This window comes from Bos mutus, chromosome 3, assembly GCF_027580195.1.
Source record: "Bos mutus isolate GX-2022 chromosome 3, NWIPB_WYAK_1.1, whole genome shotgun sequence".
Lineage (NCBI taxonomy): Eukaryota > Metazoa > Chordata > Mammalia > Artiodactyla > Bovidae > Bos > Bos mutus.
This window is the reverse complement of record NC_091619.1, coordinates 29,792,734-29,814,878: the sequence shown is the minus strand read 5'-3', so window position 1 is coordinate 29,814,878 and position 22,145 is coordinate 29,792,734. Positions and strand designations below refer to the sequence as shown.

Sequence of the window (22,145 nt, the reverse complement as noted above, 5' to 3'; positions counted from 1 at the left end):
TTCTTAATGAGGAGCCTGAGGGGAGTCCGGGCCTCGGCTGTGGAGCAGGTTAGGGAGTAATTGGGGGAAACCCCATTCAAACTCATGCTTCCCACTCTAGGGAAGCTTCCAGCTCATGCCTTGCCTCCCCTCTTCCCACCAGAGCAGTGGGGCATCAGTCTGGGAGTCTGAGGAGGGGGCCAGGATAGGGCAGCCTGGACTCTGTGCCCTTATCCTGGGGAGGAGGGAGGTGCCATGGAGGGCGATGCTTGCTCAGCCCTGGGGACCTGGACCTGGACCTACAGCCCGACCTACTTTGCAGCTCGCTGGCCCACCTGCCAGGGGCCAGCAGCCAGGATCTTGGCTGGCCGCAGAAGGCCTGTCCACCTGCACTCAGCACATGTGCAGTGGGTGTCCTCAGTCAGCCCTCCGACAGCAAACACTGACACCAGGGAGCCCACTGTACTCCGAGCCGCCCGGTCACCCCCGGCAGACTCAGCTGGCGTGATGTTTCCTGGTCTTTGTTGAATGTGTCCAATTTCCTGACCAGCTCCCTGGTAAATAATCATTTCCTCGTTCACTCCAGGCAGCTCCAAGCTAGAGAAGGGCAGAGGCTGCCTTGCTGGGGATGCTCTTTCTTTGGTTTCGTTGATGTCTGAGAGCCAGGGTTGACCTCTGCTCAGAGCAGGGGGCACAGGCTGCTTGGTAAAGACCCATCTTGTCCTCAGCAGCAGCCAGCAGTCACTGAGCTCCCTCCTTGCTGCCACGTTGGATGCTGTCTCTGAGTCTTCTCTCCCCAACCCTTAAGGCTGAAACTCTGCATTAAGGCAAGGAGACGGGATGAGAATCCAGTGGGATGCTGATCTAGGGAGGTGGGTATTTTAAGGGAAGTCAGAGGGAGACATTAAAGACCTCTCAGCATGAAGGCAAGGGCATAGGCCAGGAAAGAAAGTGATGGGGTTCCAGGCCGCCTTTGGTTGCTGCTTGGCCGACACTGGGGCTGTGATCTCACCTTCATGGTGTCTAAGGCACAGGGGTCCACAGAGCCCTCCTCGCCTGCGTGGGTGTGCACACAGAGCCGAGCCCTTGGGCAGCTCCAGCCCCACTTCTGTTCTCCCTGAAGCTCCCGCCCTGAGTTTTCCTGGCCCGAGTTGCTGGCACACCATCTGGTACTCCTGGGCGAGCCAAGCGTTATTTACCAGCGACAGCTCTGTTCATCTGGCCGTCCCTGCCCAGGAGCAAGGGCAGAAAGAGACCCTCCAAGTGCTGGTGGTGGTTCACGCTGGCCACTCACACGTGCTGGGCACTGGCCCAGGCACTGCATAAACGTCATTAGTTTTCAACCTCACAGGAATCCTCGTTTGCCTAAAGGAGAAACTGAGGCTCACAGGGGGACTTCTGTTTGGTCGTGCCCTAAGAAAGTGGCCGAGCATTCAACAAAGACCGGGAAACATTGTGTCATCTGAGTCTGAGGAGGGAGACAGGACTGCTCAGAGCTCAAAGGGCTTGCTGGCATTAGGACCAGCTGGCATTAGGACCCCGACAGCCTCAGGTGGGTAGAGGTGAGACTAAGGAGGCTAGACGTTCCTAGCCAGGGGGCCATGGCACACAGGTGGGCAAGAATGGATTACAGGTATGCAGGCAGGTGCAGATCTCCCCAGCCTCCAGGGCAGCCAGGTGAGGCTGGGAGAGCAGAGCCGCTGGTGAGCAGCTCCGCCTGCCTCCAGCAGCCTGGCCAGCTCCAGAGGAGCAAGATCAAAGGCATGGCCAGGTGACCCCACTGGGAGGCACAGATCTAAAGGAAAAGACTCTAAAATCTGGAGTGAGTAAGGAGGCACAAATTAAGAGAGGCTTTTCTGAGACAGAACTGATGTTCATATTGTCAAAATTCTTGCTCTGACTAGGAGGTAGACACAAAGGTCGGGTGGAGAACGGGACAGATTCTTGCTCTTGCAAAGTCAGGAAAAGGAGGGGCTCTGATACTCTGGGATGGACCGGGTGGGCCTACACTGCTGAGAGAGGAGGCCCTCGTGCTGGGTCCTAGAGAGGGCCACTTCCTTCACCTTTCTCCCCATCACCCAAAGAGCATGGGCCTGAGCTCTGCCAAGGAGCATAATTACAGGTGTCATGGCAATTTATCTGATTCATTTCATGTGCCCGGTGACTACATGCGGTGAGCTTTTCATCACCTCAAGGCACACACAGTCAGCACAACAGGAATATTTGTTGAATGAATAAAGGAAATGGGCAATAGTGGATTCAAATTAGCATCTGCAGTGGAAAGCCTGTGGTCCCCACAAACCCCACCCCAACACATTTTTTGTGTAAACAGGACTACAAATCCAAGGACTGCTGACTTGCTCTGGTTCAGGTTTAATTTTAAACAATTAACACAAAGAAAAAAAAGATATTTAACTCATTTTTTACAATGTAGTCACAACCCCCCCACCCATTAAAATAAAGGTACCCTTATAAGTTCCATTAAATAACGCTGCCATGCTAATGAGAGGCATTCATATTTATAGGCATAAGGGAGTTTTATGGATGCTGCCTGAAAGATGACAAGATGTTTTTTCTTTGCATGTTTGATGTATTTTATAATTTTTTAAAGTAATGATCTAACATCTTCACTTATATGAGGTCCCCAGAGTACACAAATTCAGAGAGACAAGAGCCCCATCAATTCTCTGTGGATTCTCCAGGTATAGAGTTGCTTTTCAGGGGAAATCTGTAGGTGCTTGGGGGCCTCATCTAAGAACCAGAAGACCCAGCCCTGGTCCAGGATGATGCTTCTGGTGAGAGGAAGGGTCACCTTTCAGCAGGCCAACCTGAGAACAAGGACCTGGAGATTTTCTCCTGCCCACAATGGCCCAGGGTTACACTGGGAACCCCCTCCTCCCTCCCCACCCCTCACTTCCAGCAGTCTTTCACAGAAACACACACACACACACACACACACAATGAGCATAGAGCCTGTTTCTCCTCCGCCTTTCACTGTTTCCTTGAAACTCTTTCCCTTTCCAGCCCTCCAAGCCCCGCTACTTTCTCACGTCATTTGCACACTCCTGGGAGTTCTATCTCTTCCGTAACATCTCCAGGTCAAACAGATCTGATGATCCTCTTGGCTCAGCCCTACCTGTACAGGAAGTGTCCCAGAGCTACAGATTCCACTCCAAGTTGGGGCACATCCTCTGGGCTTCTCTGGTGGCTCAGATGGTAAAGAATCTTCCCGCAATGCAGGAGACTCGGCTTTGATCCCTGGGTCAGAAAGATCCCCTGAAGCAGGGAATAGCAACCCGCTCCAGCATTCTTGCCTGGAGAATCCAATGGACAGAGGAGCCTGTGGGCTAGTCCATAGGGCCGCAAAGAGTCAGCCACGACTGACAACTACTATACTGTCCCTCGCTTCATGCTGTGAAACACACAAACCTTGCACCTGATTCAGTGTCTAGTCCTGCTTGGTTTAAAGTTATTTAAACAACACACACAGGTTGTTTGAGCCACCCGTGTTCAGGTGCTTCTCACTCTGAGTAAACTGGCAGGGCATGACAGGGCAGCGACATGCCAGAATCTGAGCACTGAGCCCCTTCTTTTTCCAGGCGCTCTGCTGGAAGCTGGGGCGGGGACCATGGTGCCTGACTCTAAGGAGCAAGGGCTGGCTGTGCTTTCAGAAGGTGGTGACGGGAGGGAGAGAGCCTCCTGAGATGACTCACTAACCCGGCCCATTTCCACTGAATTTCCTTTCCGCGCCCATACCCTGCTACCGGACCTTCAGTCCTCATCCTCTCCGCACTTTGGAAAGCCAGTGGTGAGATGCCCAGAGCCAGAGACAACCCACACGCTCACCCTCTCCCCAGTCCTCTGTGATCATTTAATGGTTGGTTTCATTCAAATAACTCAAAGTAATGTAAGCCACGCTGCCCACACAGATGCTAATAGCAATGTTGAGATTCTCCTGCGTTCCTCTGGGGAGCTCATGTTCTTAAATAATGGGAGTGGAGAAGAGAAGGGCCATTTACTGACCAAAGGGATAACAGCGGGAAAGAAGATGGGGATGGGGTGGGGCATGGAGAAACCCTGGGTGGGGTGTCAGTAGAGATGGGGAGTGGGGGACCAGGGACAGGATGGGGACTCCATGCACCCCAGAACTTGCCCATTCATGCTGTGCAGGCTCCCCAAGGGCCTAAAGAGCAACTGGTTCATCTGGGAACCTCCACTCTTCCCCAGGGCTTGGATTTGCCAGAGCCGCACTTGAGCCATCCCAAGTCCATGCCAGGACACATGTCCCAGGGTCTTCTTGCCTCCAAGTCCCCTAATAACTTCCCTGATCATAATTATACTTGCCTTCCACAACTGTTTCCTAACAGGACCTTTTGGGTTCTCAAAAGCCCTCATCCTTCTAAGGTGTAGAGGAAATAGGCTTGAATTGAATACATGAGAGGAAGGTTGTGATCACTGACCCTCTCCAAAATGGAATCACTGCAGCCCAAAGGGTAAATTCCCATCCCTGAATGTTCAGGCAGATTCGTTGCCATCTGCTGGGGAGGTTGCTGAAGGGAGTCCAGCTCTGAAGGGTGATAGCAAAGTAGGATTCATGGGGCTTACGTAGCTCTCTGCAGATCCCACGGTTAACATCTATCTTTCCCTCATCCAGCTAATCTGGCCTATCCAAGGAGCTGAATTCACAATTCCCTGGTCTCTCCAAACATAGTGCTGTGTGGCTGAGAGCTGCTGACCCGAATCTGAGCCATGCCGGCTTACCGTCAGGAACCCTGGAGCCCTCTGGGGGAGTCTCTGAGCAGAACCTCCCAGGTCCCTCTGCAGACTTGCAGTTCTGATGGTCACTTTGGCCAAGGACTCTTTTCACTTGGACCTCTTTAGAGATGAAGAAATGGAAATGGGATGGTTCCCAGTGCCCCACCATCTAGAGGCTAGTTCCCCAGGCTGTGATCATCCAGGCTACTGGGCTAATGATCAGATTTCCTCTGAAGAGGGAGAGACTGACAGCTTGTGAAACTGACTTGGAAGTGAGAATTCACTAAATCCAGCCCTTCATCATTGAGAAGAGGATTCTGAGGACCAGAAGTGACTTGTCCAAGATCATACAGCCTGCTGAAGCTGACCCTACAACCCACATCTCCTGACTCGTCGTTCAGTGGTCTTCCCATTGTTCTAAGGAGCCCAACCCCAGTAGAAGGGTGCAGTTAACCCACATGAGCCAGAGTAAAACACCTAAATCAGAGTGTGGACACAGCAGCCCCTGCTCCTCAGATGAGAAGCTGAGCTTACATGGAAATATTAAGAAAGTCAAACACTGTGTGGAAGTGGGCATAACACTTCATCTCTTTCTCAGCCCTGCCCAAACTGGGAGTGTGCCGGCCAGGCTGCAGGGAAATGCTTTATTAATCAACACAACAGACTTTTGCTGGCCAGGAGAGATGTTTCTGCTGAAGAGGGGAGGGTGAGGAGGGGAAGGGGCTTTGGCTCAGAAGACAGGGATGCAAACCCTCAGGTACCGAAGTCTCAGGAGAACTTCTAGCAGCTTCTGGAAGCAGAAGAGAAACAGGCCAGGGAAGAAGGGAAAAAAGAAAAGAAAACAAAACAAAACAAATGTAGGGTTGCATGCAGCAAACTGCTCTTCTCCATCTCTGGGGCAGAAATGGCATGAAAAAGGCTGAATGAGTCTAACACCCCAATGTCAGGAGAGCCAGCAGAGGGGAGCGGGAGGGTCAGAGCTCATGGAGGAAGAGTCACACCTGGCACTGTGAGCCCTCCAGGTGGGCAGAAGCAAGGCGGCACCTATGACCTCCAGGGAGGATGTGCCCGGGAGCACCTATGACCTCCAGGGAAGATGTGCCCAGGAGACTCCTTATCCCACCCCCGACCTGTTTCATCTTCCAGCCACAGATCACCATGAGGGCCTATAGCTGAGGAGGCCAGAGGACTGGGCAGCCTGTGCTCAGTCAGCAGGTTCAGACAGGACCCCCCATCAGAGCTGCTTCCTTCTATTCTAAAAACATGAGGACTGGCATCCAGCTCTGCTGAGCTGAGCTGTGGTCTCTCTGGTGGGCTGGGATAGGGCCAGTAAAAGGCTGAGTTATGCCCCATGGCCTGCCATGGATGTGGGGCTGGCGGAGGCTGCCAACTTCTAGACACAGGACATGGGTAACAGAGCCACCAGGGACCAGGATCTCCGCAGAGTGGGAGAAGGCATAAGACTTTCAGACTTTTATTCTGAAAGATATTTACATAGGATATTTACACATTATGCATATTTACAACTTTACTTCTCCCTTCAATTTTTCTCCTTTTGTACAAACTCTACTGTAACACTAAAATCTCCCACTTCCTTCTTTTTTTGTCTTCTCTCCTTTTCACCAATAAGTTCACTGCCTACTGCTGAATTCTGGCCCCATGCATGTGCTATCCCTTCTCTGTTGGACCAGACCAGCTTGGGTCCCTTAGATCCTGCTGGCCCCTTCTCCATGACTCTGATCCTTCCTTCATCGCCGTCCTCCATCCACTCTTCACCACCAAGACCTATGCCAACAAGCACGAGAGCCTTTGGTGCCAGCACATTAGGAGGCTGGGAGGCACTGTTTCTTCCTCCCAGTCCCCAAAGCCTCTAGTGAAAATCTGGGTGGTTAATGACGGGTTAAGAGCAGACACTGGTTATACTGCACACAGAGCTCCAGCTTCTCCAGACACCAGCCATAGGCTCTGAGCGGGCTTTGGTTTTCTCAGTAACCTCACTCTCCTTTGGTTAAAAAGGGCTACATGAGGAAATCCATGTAAATGATTTATAGTCAGCACCAAACCCGGAACATCATAAAAGTTTGATAATATCAATTTTAGCTATTATTACTGTGGTTGTTGATGGTGATGAGGGACAGTGGTCCCTCACGTGTCAGGGTGAATCTGCTGCTACCTATTCAGTCTCCTCACCTTCCAGATAACAACCCTAAAGAGACTCGGACACAGCTCTTGAATCATCATTTCTGTCCCAGGCCAGCCTCTCCCCGACTCCTAACCGTGGATGGAGCTCTCACTTTGGGAGACACTAGAGACACTGTGCCTTTACTCTCAAGGTGGGGCTCCTCATCTCTTCCTGGGTCAGGCTGATGGCCTCATTCCATCTCTCCTTATGAGCTTTATCACTTTTTTCCTACTTTTTAATTCAACTTTTCATTCTCATTTTATACATTGATTTGTCTCTCATCATCTGCTCCTACTAGAATTCCAGTCCCTCAGAATTTGCCTGTTCTGTTCATAAATACATCCTTAGCCCCAGCACACTGCCTGGCACATAGAGACCCACAATATTTACTGAATAAATGATAGAGTGAAGGAATGCATTTAACATTTCCACCACAATCTTCCAAGGACCAGCTTAAACATCACCTCTTCCAAGAAGTCTTCCCTGATTCCTGCCTCCTCCACTTTCCCTACACTTTTCTGCCCTTTACTCAGAATTCTCACCTTATTAAATCCAGAAATATAGTTCTATGTGCACAAAGGACCCATGTTACTAGGCTGAGGCTTCTTATGAAGCAAAGACTCTAAACGAAATCAGAAGACCTTGTTTTGAATCTAGTAATGCTGCTACAGTGTGGGAGCTCAGGCAAGTTGCCTACACTCTCAACATCTCCTGCATGCATGCTAAGTCACTCAGTCATGCCCGACTATTTGCAACCCCATGGACTCTAGCTCTGTCCATGGGATTGTCCAGGCAAGAATACTGGAGTGGGCTGTCATGCTCTCCTCCAGGGGATCTTCCCGATGCAGGGATCAAACCCCTGTCTCCTGTATCTCCTGCCTTGGCAGGTGGGTTCTTTACTGCTAGTGCCACCTGGGCATCCCATATATAGGAAGCAAATTGAACACCCTCCTCCTAGGACTTAGTCCTCATCCCCTTTCTTTGGAGCCCCTCATAGCAACTAGGACTGTGCTTTGCTCACAAAGATAGCTCAGTGCAAATTTCCTGAATTACTGAACCATCATTTTCCCCAGGTGCTTACCAAGAGCCCAAGAGAGATGTCTCCAAGACAGGGCAGGCCAGAGGACGTGCCCAGTGATGTCAGGAGTACGTCTGACGTTTCGCTCTAAAGAGGAGGGAATGAGTGGGACAAGCACTGTCTCTAGCGCTTAGAAACTCTGCCCAGGGGTCTGACGCTGCAAGGCCCGACAGTGTCACACCTGTGGAGGCTGTGCCATACAGACTCAGCACCCTCCGTGGCTGGGCAAGGGATGTTTGCTGGTCTGTGACTATTTAGACCCCAGTCTCCCATCCACAAGCCAATGTAAGGGTTCTGTTCTTATTATATTTTAGCAAAGCTCATAAACCAATTTTGATTTCCTGGGTCAGTGCTGTTTATTTAATTATCATGGTAGGAGACTAAAAAGAAAACCTTGTTTTACTCAGAAAACCAATATGACCTTTTAGCTCCAGCAGAAACCTGGTATGAAAGGGAGCTTCTGCAGACCAAGGAGAGAGGCATGGGCCAAGCTGCACACAGTGGGCACCCGTACTCCTACGGGGGGCAGGTGCAGAGAATCAGGGCCCAGGGCAGGAAGGGGTTCCAGGTCCTCTCTTCATCCTTCCCTTCGTGTTTTCTTGGGCCATCTCACCTATTTTCCCTGCTTCAGATGATGATTTCAGAACCTGCTGCTTTAGCCCCCTTCTCCCTGTTCAGTTGCAGACCCACCTTTCCATCCGCCTGCCAGCTACTTCAAGGACACTCAGGGTTACCAGCAAACACTGCCGACCCACAGTCAAGCTCACGGTCTCTATCTTGCCCTTGACCTCCAGCCAACCTGTTCCTCCTGAATGTTTGTCTACTTGTCCACTCGTATGGTTCCAGAGTTACTTTGGACTTCACCTCCTCCTGGACGTTTATCTCTCCTTTTCCACCGTGACTGCCCTAGGTCAGGCCTTCTTTACTTCTTCCCTGGATCTGTCTCCTGGCTAATGTCACAGTGTCCAAGGGCTCCCATCTAACATTCATCCAGAAGACACCTTCCTAGTCCGTGTGTCACAGGGACACATTTAGTGACTCCCTAATGTCTACCAAATAAATCCCTTAGCCTAATATTTTAGACCCTCATGTCTCTAGCAAACCTTTTGTTCCTGCTCACCTCCAGCCACACTCCGCATATACCCTAAACAAGCAAACCAGCACATTAGCTAAACTCTCCAAGTACCATACTCGTTTGCAATTTACTTGGAATTTCTGTCTCCACATATCAAAATCCTGCCTACTATTGTTGATTCAGCTGAAATGTCACCTCTCCATTAAGCTAATCACTCATTCATTGGCAAATACTTGTTAAGCTTTTCTTCTGTGTCAAACACTTTTTAATCATTTCAGGCCATGCCTTATCCTCTCTTGTACACTCAGAAACATATTCCAATCCTCTACTCTACTGTAAACTTCTTGGAGACAGTACTGAGGTGTCATTTCCATATCCCCAATACTGCCTAATAGGGTGCTTCACAGATAATAGGTGCTCAGTAATGTCTGTCGAACTGAATCGAGGTTTATGCTGTCCATGATTTTGATATCATTTAGTTTAGTTGGACTCTCCTACGGTTTTTTTTTTTTTTCTGTTTAAGTATGCGTGACCAGGAAGAAGTAAAAATAAACTAATGATACTTCTCAGCAGCTCCAAGCCTGTAATTATGGTTAACTCTCAGTTATCCACGCCATTGGAAAAGCAGCTTGGAGAGAATCCCACACCAGAAGCACAAAAACATGATTTCCATCAGTCTTTGACATGTATTGTATGATTTTCAAGGAGCTGATTTGCCTTGTTAATTTTGTTTGGCTGATCGGGTTGCTATTTGCGTTTATAGTCTTTGAATAATTGGCTGGGTAGCAGGGATGGAAGGGGAAGTGGACGGCTGTGCTGGGGGTAGGAAGTCGGTCCAGAAGGAAATATCAGCTCTATACAACTTCGGAGGCCAGACTGGATGAAGTGACCATCACAGGCGCTTGGGGTTTGTTGGCACGGCTCAGGGTTTGGCCAGTTTCTCTCAGATGACTGCAAATGTAGAGCTGTCCCTGACCACTACCAGCCCACCCTGGGTCCAGAGTTGGATTTTGCTTAAAGATGATATAAAGTAAGTAAGTAAAGGTTCTGGGATGGAGGGAGGGCTGTGCTTCCAGTCTTGTTGGTAACAGGAGGGTGCCTCGCTGAGCTACTGGGAACCACTGGATGCAAATCAAAGAAAATGAGATTTGCAATTTTGCATCGATAGCTAGATAATCCAAGGGGGAAAGTTCCCCTCTTCTCCTTCTGAAGCAAACAAATATCACATGTGGTGATTCAGCAGCTGCATTCGTTGGGGAAAATTGATGCACATTTCATGTGTCAGGGAGCTGAATCCCAGAGAATGGAGCCAGCCTCCCAGAAAATGGTTTCTTTATATAGTTCCATCCATTTATTGTTTGATTGGACTTTCTGTATATTAAATTCAAGCTGTTCTGCCGCTCTTGGGTATTATGATGTGTTGGCTCGGTGGGAAATAATGAAGGTGATGGGATTTTACAGCATCGCATTACAAAGGAGGCGTCCCCAGCCCCATCCATCTCTCCATCAACTAGCTTGTGTGTGAGGTGGCACTTATATTAAAACGATTTTTCTGATTCAGTTTAATGACACTCATTCGAGTCCTGACACCCGGAATATGATTACATGAGCTAGATGCAATCTCCCTCCATCTAGCCATGGTCAGCAAAGGCTGAGTTCTCCTCCTTCCCCAGCCCCTCCCTTCCCACTTAGCCATCATTTGCATTGAGCTGGGTGGAGGGAAGTGGGGCTGGGGCGGGGGAGAAGGAAAAGGCTTACATTCTGGTCTGAGAAAAGCAGGCTGGGCAGAGGCAGGAGCACTGGCCTTGCCCTAGGGGTCACAATACATGTAAGTCTTTTGGCTGAGAACTTCGGATGCTTGAAGCGATTGTGGTAACTCCTTCATCCTCATCACAAACAAGTCCCCTTTCAAAGCTGGCTTGAATTCACTACTATAGACTCCAAAAGAGACTGCTAAAAGCCTGGTTCTCACTTGCCAGAAAAGAAGAACTGACTTGGTCATCACAAAGGATGGACACTTAAGATGTGAGTAGATTGTCCATTTCCTGGAGGACAGTGGGAGAGGGACTCACAGACAAGTCTCTGCTCCTCTTACTGCCTGGGAGAAGCTTCCAGCCACAAAGGTGTGTGGCCAAGAGCCCTGTGGGGACTGTGACAGGTGCTCCCTCCTGTGAGAGGAGGGTGAGAGAAACAAAAATCCCCCTGTGGTTACCAAGGGGTTCTGCCCCTCCCCTGGGGAGAGAGAGGGCCAGGCTGCCTTTTATTTACACTATTTTCAGGCAGAATAATTGCTGCTCCTCAGGAAGAATCATGTTTTTGTTTACGCGTGTGTTTAAAGAGGGAAACCCAAACAAAACCAAACAGAGAGAGAGAGAGATTGATTTTAAGAGATTCCAGAAGAGAGCTGTGAAATGGGCATCAGCATGGAAATTCCCTCCAAAAATTGCTGCGATTTGAACAGCTGGATCGGAAGTAATGTGGTGACCCTGGGGTGAAGAACCCCAAAGGCTGACATTCCACCTGTGGGAATTCATTTCTTCCTCCCCTGCAGCCCCAAAGTGCTCCCCCTGCCTGTGTCAGCAGCTACCAGAGCTGCTGCCTTTGAGACTGGCTGCTCCTTTTCAGTTTCTGAGCCAAGACTGCCCACACAGTGGTGAGCACCTTGGCAGGTGCTGGGGAAATTCTGCCTGGGTTGAAGGCAACTGCAGTCAAGTGCAGATGCTCCTGCTGATTGTCAGTCCAGCCCTGTTCTCAGATGGCCACGCTCTAGCTCAGCCTCAGAGGTCTGCCATCCGGTGCCGGAGTCTGGGAGCCACCCTGCAGGCCCTTTACGTATGCCTCTTCTTGTGAAATGCTTCTCCCAGCAGTGGAAGTCGTTAGGTCTCTGTCTTCCAGGCCAGTCCTCGGCCATGGGAGCTGGTGAAGCTTTCAGCTGGCAGGCTGGCCGCAGGACCAGCAAGGGTGTCCTGTGGCCTTGACTTTTGAACGTATGCAGAATCTCTCACTTCTCCCCTTTCCGATGCCACTACTAGATCCCAGCCACCCTCCTCTCTTGCTCAGATTGCTGTGGTAGCTTCTCTTCTTCAATGTATGCACTACCCATTGCCCAGATCCTTTCAAGTGAGTCAGATCTTTTCAAAACTCTCCAACGACTTCCCATTCCAAGCATATTCGTAAAAGGCAGAGGGCCAAGTCTCTGTGGTGACCACAGTGATTACGCGGGCCCTGCATGGGCTGCTTTGTGCTACCTGTCCCTGCTCTTGGGGCTGGACCATCAGCGCCTTCTAGCCCTTCCAAGAAAAGCGCACCAAGGCCCCTCCTGCCTGATGGCCTTTGTGTTTGCTGTTCCCTCTGCCTGGAATGTTCTTCCCCAAGAAACCCACATTCCAGGTTCTGCTCAAATTCAGCCTTAACTGAGAGGCCTGTCTTGACCTCCCCACATAAAATAGCAGCTCTCCCTTGCTGCATCCCCTCTCACACTTGGCATCCCCAATTTATCACATCATGCTTTATTTTTCTCTGCAGCATGCATTACTTCCTGATTGCCTATATGTAGGTATGTATCCATCTATCTCTTTACTGTCTGGTTTTCTCCACTAGAATGTAAGCCCCACAAGATCAGGGGCTGTTTCCTTTGCTGCTGTATCCCCAGGGCCTAATAGCTACTCAAGTATCTGTTGAATAAATAACTGAATGGAAGGAAATGTGATGGGTAGGGGGGGCTTATCTATGGCACCCTTTCTGCTCCTCGCTGGCCATGGAGTCTGGGCAAGGAGCCTGGCAAAGCAGCCAATACTGAAATACATGGGTTGAAACCTCCCTTGCAAGAAAGCCCCAACCCTGCTAGGCTGACATCAGAACTAGAGAATTCCCTGCTTGGCCTCCTCATTTCCACCCACCCACAAACATCCTGTTAGACAGGACCATATCACTAACAGTGAGATAGTGCTTTCACTGGTTCTTACAATGGGTAGGAGATAGTTAACAAGTGAGAAAATTGAAGATGGGTAAGCCAGAGTACACAGCTGTTTGGTTGAACAGATAGATACTGAAGCCTAGTACATGTCAGGTCCTGTGCTAGATATAGATCATAAAGTGATCTTTGAAGCAGATACCTGCCCTTGAGAAACTCATATTCTGGGGAAAAGACATAAAAACAAAGTTAATGACATGTGGCAACTGGCAAGAAAGATGCATGGCAGAGCACGTGGGAAGCCTTCCTGGAGGAGACAATGTGGGCTGTTTTGTAGGATGACAGGAGTTAGCCAGACAGAGCAGAGTGAGGGGTAGTCTCTGGAGGGATGGGAAGAATGTGAATAAAAGCCTCTTTTCTGACCCTGCTCTTCCCACCCTCTCTTGTTTTGGTTCAAAACAAGAGAAATGAGTCTCATTCATTCTGTCTGTACTTTACATAGGGCTGATGAGCAATCATGGTGCCTGTGCATTCTCAGAGCCTATGATGCTGGCTGACATGCAGTAGACACTCAGTAAATGTTGAATGAATGAATGATTCCTTGTTGGGATGCAGGTCTCCACTCTCTCTTAGGAATTTCAGCACCAGAGAACTATTGGTTAAGAAATGTCAAACCAAGAGAAGATCCTGAGGTCATTTATTCCCAGTAATTACCCTATAATCAGATCCCCCAGGCAGGGACCCACCACCATCTAGATGGGCACTGTTTGGCCAACACCCTACTCCAAGGCCCTTGGAAGGTGGGAGGAGGGTTGGTGGACTCCCCAGAGGCAGTGGATGATGGTACAGCCAGAATTTCAGGAACTGAAGGGTTAACGAAACCCACCTCTGGTTGGTTCCACTGGGGGTGCCTGATCAAGCACCCCATTCTGTGGAGTGCCCATATTGATCTCCCAGGCCTGGCTCCCAGTCTCTGAAACCTCAGGCAGGCCCCTTCCAGGATTAGACTTTAAAGGGAAATGCAAATTACCTGGAGGCTGCTTTGTGCTTGGAAGAAGTAAAAATCGATTCTGTTTTCGTTAAAGTGATTTTTGGACACTGTCAAAAGCTCTCTCATCTCAGAGCACGGGGTGACAGATAGGCTGCCGGTCTCAATTACATAACCAAGCCAACCAGGCGGCATCGGGCCATCTCATTAGAGTGACACTGCTCCATGCCCTTCCCAAGCCCAATTCCCCCTCCCTAAGATGCCCAAGAGCACTTTATCCCTTCCAGGCCTGGAGCTGGCCCTCGATGGCCCTTGTGGATGCTTGTTCACAAAGCTTCCTTCCCCTCTGCCCCAAGCCCCACGTGAGCTTCACCCATGGACTGGCTCAGGCAGTCTGCCCAGTGGTGATGTCAAGCAAAGTCAAACAAAATGAAGAGGGAAAATCTGCTTTGAAAAAGTCTATGATAATAATACATTCCCAAACTAGAGGTGCTGGTCTTATTTAATATTGGGAGCTCTGTGTTATCCCTTCCCTCTGTTAACTGTGATAATTGAGGATTTATTTTATTTATAGCATCAATTATGAGCACAGAAATTAATCCTTTAGTGGTGAACTTGGAAGCTCAACTGTCAAGGGGGCACCAGGGAACCCTGGCCTGGGCAAAGGTGTCTTCCCCACCAGCATGGGAGGTGGCCAAGGAAAGCCATCCTCCAGCATTGGTGGCGGCCGGGTTGTTATTGTTCTGTGTGCTCAAGATATTCTGAGAAATTAAATAAATGGGAATAATTGGCTCCAGGAGATCCCTCCCTGGAGGACACCTGAGTAACTCATCAGTGGGTCCTAGGAAAGCAGGCAGAGCCAGGAAGAGCAAACTCCTTCACGCAACACATCGACCCTCGACTAGTCAGTCAGCAAAGGCACACAGACTGTAAATAGGAAGCCTGGGAAGGTTTGGGTGGGAAGGGTCTGGAAACAGGAAGAAGTAGGTGTCTGCCAGGGATTGTTGGGAGCAACCAGAGAGAATGTGGAATGTGGCAGAACACTGGCCCTTGGCATTGCATGACCACTTGGGGTTCAAACACCAGCAAAGAGTAAGCAAAGACAGGCTTTCTGGAATGATTCAACAAGCTTACAAGTAGCCAATGAATGTGCTCAGGACAGAGAGCAGCCAGAGGAGAGGAACGGTTTCCAGGATAGGGTGGGTAAGACCTCCAATAAGAGCAAGAAGACCCTCCACAGCGTCGCAGATCATCCCAGTGAGGGGGGACCACACACCAGGTGAATGCTGCCCTGCTCCCTCCCTGGGGCCAGGGCTGGGGGAGATACAAATCTTGGGTCCACCCTAGAGAAAGTACAGGTGGGTCTGGAAGGGACTGAGGACATTATCAGACCAAGCACATGGAAAAGAAGCCCCATGCTCATTGACTCACCCATTTAAGAGTTTTGCCAAATACCTGTTGTTTAGAGTCAAGCAGAGAGCCGGGCGATGGTTCTCACCGCCAACTCCGGTCAAAGTCAAGCAGCCCGATCCACCCGACACTGGTCAGGGTGGACAGGAAGAAAAAGCCTGCTTTCCCATTACTTAACGGAGGTTAAGCAAGACATGACTAAAGGCTTCATTTTTGCTTGTGAGTTTTTCCTCCCTAAGGCTAGATATCTTGCTGCTTGAGGAAGGGAAGGGTGAGGAGCTTGCAGGGCCCGAAGTCGGGGCCGGGGAGGGGAGGGTAGTCTGGGTCTTCCTACGCAGGAGTCCTCACTCTCTGGCAGTCCTCTTGCTCTGCCCCTCCCTCACCTCCCAAAAGAAAATGTGAGGCCATGACTGTCCACCCCCTGACGCTAGACTTGACCTTGATCTACACAGCGAAGGCTAAAGGAAATCACTGGTCTCCCCAGTGACAGTAAATAGATTTTGCAGTGAAAGCAGCCATTAATTTCCCAGGCAGAACTTAAACTGGCCAGAAGAAAATGTTTTATATATTCATAAATTCCCTGTGTGCCTAGTGAGGTGCCTGTAGTCCTCACCACGCTGACACTTTCTTAAATAGAGATAGGACTAGAATAGATTATGACACCCTGAGGCCATTAAAAAGAAAAGCTCTGAAGGGCTGATTTCCACCTACAGGCCCTGATGTTAAGGGAACAAGTAGAGTGGGAAATGAAAAGAGAAAGGGCCCTGGAGACAGCCAGCCTGGTATTTTAAAAGCGGCGCTGCCCCTCAGCAGCTATGTGACTACAGATATTTACTTAACCTCTCTGAGCCTCGCCTGCTGCATCTTCAAAGTTGTGTGGAATTTTTCCTACCTTGCAAGGCTGTTGTGAAGACTTAAAGAGATAACATATGCAAAGTGCTCAGCACACTGCTGACACATAGTAGACACACATATGCTGTTATGCTAATAATAAAAAGTAACAGGCAGGTGGCCGTTCAAGTTTCCATTGATCTCTGAAATGGCCCCATTTTAACTCCGACACTCATCCGTCTGCCCTGTTTTCTCCCCATGGCAGTCCTGAGGCATCACTGGTGTCATGAGTCCCATCAAGGGGCACTTAAGGGTTTTGGACAGTCAGAATGTAGCCATGGAGGTCCTGGCCATGGAAAAGTCCCCTTCAGGAAAGCGAAGGGATGGCCAGGTTAGCAGAGAAACAGCAAATGTGCCTCCTTCTCCTAACACAGGGCCAGCTCTCCAGCCCATCTTATCCCTAAATATCCCACGAGGCCAGGAAGCCACATCTACTCCCTGAGTCAAGAGAGACAAGGTCAAATGACCAGACATCCTTGCCCACTTTGGGTGGGAGCAGTTAGTGGGAGCCTGCATGTGTGTTGAAGAGGAAGGAAAGGGCAAGGTGGCCTCTGCCCGATGAATGGAATGCCCCCCGTCAAATGTGGCCTTCACAAATGGACAGCAACACCCCTCGCTCTCCCCCTTGCTCCTCCCTTCTGTGTGGCAGAATGACAAATGTAATCATTTTAAAAGGTCCTGTCACCTGCTCAGTCATTCCCAATAAGCACTATGGAAAAACCGATACCAGCGCCACAGGGTTTCAGCCAGGGAAAAAAAAAAAAATCGAATCACCAGGACGCCACCAACTGAATTGTCAAACACCAAATAAAAAGCTTCATGAATTCTCCATCAGCAATATAACGCTTCCTGGCCTAAGCAAATACAGCCCCAGTGTATGAATTGTGAAGGGATTTTGCTTGAGCCTCAATGACTTCCCACAGCTGAAGCAGCAGCCCCTAAGAAATACACATCTCCATGAAGCTGCCTTCATGGAGTGAAGAGTGTAATCTGCTTCCTGAGTGAGCCCCACCCCTCCAATCCTCTTCTGGAAAGCTTCATATCCCAGCACCATAAATATATTTCGGTGATCTCAACTGGAGAGGGGACCCTGGGGAGATGGAAGAGACAGTCACCCGTGACCTCACTGAGCACCTTTCCCTCCCACTGATGATATTGTTGTTACTGTGTCTGACCACATGATCCATCAGACCATCTCACCATCACCCAGGTAGGCTGAAGGATCATTCATTCTCACAGAGTCAGACTAAGAAAGCAAAACTACTGCTTCTTCAGTGAGAAAAAAGAAAACAAAAAATCAGGTGCCCCACTTTGCAGAAAACCCAAGTTCAGAGTCACTTAGAGAAAGTCTACTCAGAGCTCCTGACCCCTTGAGCATTTGTGGCAGCAAAAAAGAAAAATAAGGCAGAAGAGAAAACAGCCTGCAAATATACTACAAAGGAGAAATGCAGGGAGGCTCCAAAAAGAGAGTTCTAGGGTCTCCTGTTAATGGAAATCTGTACCCTCTTGACCACTCTCATTGAACTTCTTACAGCATTCTTCCTTCCTGCTGCCCTCTTTTCCTCTTCAAGACAGCCCTTGCAAGCTCAGGTGCATATAAGAATGCAGCAGTCTCCACTCACTCCTCCCCCACCACACACACATACACAGAATGCATGGCTGAAAAAAGACATGGTGACAATTTTCCGTGTTTTGTAAAATATATACCCTACTCCTAAAAGAAAACTCAATTCAGAGCATTCATCAGCCCCAAACAAATCATTTTGGTGCCTTCCACTTCTGATTAGCAACTTCCCTTGCTCCTACAACTTGGGGAAGTGACTCCAACCTTCTGTGTCCAGCTCTGATACCATCCACAGTGTCCCCGTCAATCCAACCTCCGCCCTTCTCCAGGACAACAGCTCCGACTTACCCCAGTGTTGTCATGGTGACGATGGTGTACCAAAACGAGGCGGGGATGCTTGTGAACTTGCTGGCGGAGGAGCCCTTCTCGGCGTAAAACATCACAGTGGCAAAGATGATGATGGCCATGGTGAGGGAGAAGAGGAGGAAGCCGAGCTCCGAGGCACAGCTCTTCAGGGTGTAGCCCAGGATCCGCAAGCCCTGGGAGTGGCGCGAGAACTTGAAGATCCTGAAGACGCGGAAGACCCGGAGCGTGACGAAGGCGCCTGACACGTCCTCGTTGTTGGTCATGACGAGGCCGATGTAATAGGGCATGATGGCCACCACGTCGATGATACTCATCACGCTGCGGATGAAGCGGTAGCGGCTGGGCGCCGCGAAAAGCCGGAGGAGGTACTCCACCGTGAAGATCATGACGCAGGCTGTGTCCAGGCAAAAGAAGGCCACGGAGTAGCGCTCGCCGCACGGCAGCTCCTTGCTCCCGGGCACCGTGCCGCACGGCACCGTCTCCACCACGTTGGTGATGACCGAGACGGCGATGAAGAAGCCAGTCACGTAGTAGAAGACCAAGGCCAGTGTGCTGGTGTGCGGGTTCTCGAAGGCCCGCCACATGGTCTGGCGGAAGCTGAGCGAGGGCATGGACTCCTGGTTGTTCTCCGAGTCGTTGTCGTCCATGAGCCGCTCGGCGTTCTCCCTCTTGCGGTCCTTGTACTCCTCGTAGCAGCAGTCACCGATGATCTCGGGCAGAATGCCGTAGAAAGCCAGCTCGTCGTCGTAGGCGGAGATGCACTCGTAGCGCGGGTAGTGCAGTTTGCCAGTGCGGTAGAAGTTGAGGACGCAGCGGAACACTTCTGGGTCTCGGTCGAAGAAGTACTCCTTGGTGTCCTCGTTGAAGAAGAACTCCTTCTCCGTGCTGCCCAGCAGTGTGTCTGGGTAGCGCTCCAGCGTGGTCCGCCACGTCTGGAACCTCCGCCCGCTCACATTGAGGACAATCAGTTCATCCTGCCGCTTGTTTTTGTCGGCCGGGGCTAGGGGCATGGGGCAGTTGGCCACTGGCATCCACCCGATGGCCGCAGCCCGCGCGAAGGGCAGCCAGGCTGCGACTCCGGCCGCCATGGTGACTCCAGCTCCTGGGCGGCCACTGCTCTGCCACGCGGCACACCAGCTTGGAAGTTAGTTCAGCAACCCCTGGAGACAGGAGGAGAAAGCAGAGAACCCGTGAGTCCCCTGTCTGCCCCTAGAGGGTAGATGGGATACAGGGAAGGGTCATCAGGAAGTGAAACAGCAAACGTCTGGAAGGGAAATGAATGGAACTGAAGTCCCCACCAAAGAGAGGAGACTTGATTCACACCCGGTCTTGCAGCAATGTGGGATCACCAGATGTTGTTGACTGCCTGACAAATTGTCAAGTTCCAAGAGGGCTCAGGAGCACTTGGAGGGAAAACCTCTTTAGCAGAAAGATCTGGGAAGACGTGGGTAATAATCAGCTCCAAAAGGTTATGGTGTTATTACGAATTTAAATTGGGAGAGGGTAAACGAGTTCTCATTAAATGAATTTAAAAGTGGGATAAACATGCTAATTTTTATTTCTCTCTTCACCCACAAGGGCAATCAGGAATGGGGCATGGAGGCGGGAGATCAAGGAAACACATTCTTTCCACTCCTCACTGGTGAGGAGGCTGGGGCTGCCTAGGACTCTGGAAAATTCTCTGAGATGCCAGAACTTGGTGGAGTTCTGTCCCCAAGTTCCATGGCGAAGGCTGACCCTGGTGGCGTGCTACCCTCTGGGACATTCAGCTGGGACATTTGGCAACCTCATGTCCAGTCACGCTCTCAGAGCCATAATAGAAAGATGTGGGAGAGGCTGGGAGGCTAGGGTTCCTCCCCCACCTTGTAAAGGACTCTTGGATTCTTGGTTCACCTGCCTTCCAAGCATTGTCCTTCTTCCTCCCAGAGGAAGCTGATCCACACTTACTGCCATCTCCAGACTCCTCGCCTCCCGTCTCCATCTGCCCACCATCCCTAACTCCCTCAGGTTATATAACAATACCCTTTCCCATGCCAGCCTCTTTCACCTGGCCCCACTCCACCCTCAGAGGTTCTTCCAGAGCTGGGCCACCTCGGCCCTTCACTCACCGCTCTCTGAACCGGGCTGTGTACACACTTCCCCATCACCTGCATGGATGGAGGGAACAGTGGCATGGAGAATTATATTTGGCTTTGGGAAACAGATTTACCTTCTCGAGTCTGGCTTTTTAAAGACGGTAGTGAAATGAGTCTGCAATCCCCAAATGTATACCATCTGTGGGGAGACACGTGGTGACACAGAAACACACGGAACAGCAACGGGGAATTGTTTGGGGTTGACACGCTCATTTTCCCAGATCCTAAACTGATCTCACAGAGCCAATCCTGACTCAGAATTCTTTGGACCCTCTGGAATTCAGCTGGTTTAAATAAATGAGGCAGAAGCTGAGTCTCGTAGGGAGATTTGATCTCATCTTTCCTTGTAACCCTGTTTGCTTCTCCTGACTCCCAACTCTGCCAAGTTTTCCAGATTTCTCCCTCCTCTCATTCCTGAGCCACCCCTGGACTCTGCCACCTGGAGATCTCTGAAACTGGACAGGTGGAAGCTGGGTCTACCACCTTGCAAAAAGCTGGTCTTCACCTTTTGCTCACAGCATCCTTAACCCCCGGCCTGTCACCTTGGCCATCTTCCTTACTACTGCACCCAAAGATGCAAATAATTGCCAAATAATGAGACAGCAGGTCTCTGCCCGCATAAGGCCTCGCTTCCCTGAGTCCTCTTTCCCATTTGTCTGTTTGTCTCTCATTCCCCCAACCCCCATTTCTCCTGTTCCAAGTAAATCCATCCTGCTCAGGTTAATTTCCCTAAAGCAAGATCTTCCCATTGCCTACCAAATCAAGTCTGAACTCTTTGGACTGGCATTCTGGCATTTTCACAAATGGATCCTGGTTTATCATTCCAGCCCCATGTCCAGGCACCTATCCTAGATCCTAAATGGGCTCATGCATAGTCCTTGGGGGTCTGTCTGTGGGCACTCTTCCTTCTGTTGGGACTATGCTTCCCCTTCACCCAGCTCTCCTATTAGAATCTCCCCTGTGCCTTGCTCTCTCTCTGATGCATCTTCCTCTCCCCACGCTGAAAGTCTCTCCTCCTTTGGGCTCTTGGCACTCTGTTTGCTCCTCTTCCCTAGCACCTATCATCCTCTCGCCTGGGTTACAGACACTCTCCACGAGTCTTATCATCATGGCCAACAGTAATTGAGCGCTGACTTTATGCCAGGCACTGCACTGTCTCCAATGGATCAGCTCATGTAATCCTCCCAGCAACCCTAGGAAAAAGAGGTCTGAAATTCAGCAGTCGGCCAGCTGGAAGGGGGAAGGACAGGGACTACAGCCCTGGACAGGCAGTCTGACCCCACACCACATGCCCTGAGATCCTGCTTCTCAAGGTCTTCCTGTAAGAAGAATATTACGTGATATTTACTGAGGGCTGACTGCCAGCCAGCACAGTGTCACATGCTTACATGGCATGGACCACTTCAATCCACCCCAGCAACACCCACAGGGGGCAGACGCCACCATTGTCCGCATTTTGCAGATGAGGAAAATGAAGCATGAGGAGGTATAACTGGCTGAAGGATGTAATGATCAGGCAGGGAGATTTAAACCTGGGCCGTCTCAATGTGGAGTTCGAGGGGATAGCCAGGCCTCTTCCCTGCTTTCCCCATCCCACACGAAGCTCCTTAAGGGTAAAGGCCATGATGCTTCTATCTTTACATGACAAGTCAGGAGGTAACATAGTAGGTGCCCAACCTACCGATGATCCCCAAAGGTGGGCACAATAAAGGACAGGTGGGAATCCAGATTATATAGATGCCAATTGTAATCCATCGATTTTATTCCACACCATCAGGGCTTTTAAGGCTGGGCATTCTCTCTCCACTC

At 50.3% G+C, this 22,145-nt stretch overlaps 1 protein-coding gene across 1 annotated transcript in view; it reads right to left on the bottom strand.

The window, feature by feature from the left end:
* The window catches only part of KCND3 (potassium voltage-gated channel subfamily D member 3), a 231,949-nt gene that overhangs the window by 205,174 nt on the left and 4,630 nt on the right, over positions 1 to 22,145 (bottom strand). Inside the window, exon 2 of the mRNA XM_070367502.1 lies at positions 18,184 to 19,361. Coding sequence (XP_070223603.1) covers positions 18,184 to 19,289 — 1,106 coding nt within the window. The 5' untranslated portion in view covers positions 19,290 to 19,361. The remainder of the gene's footprint in view (positions 1 to 18,183; positions 19,362 to 22,145) is intronic.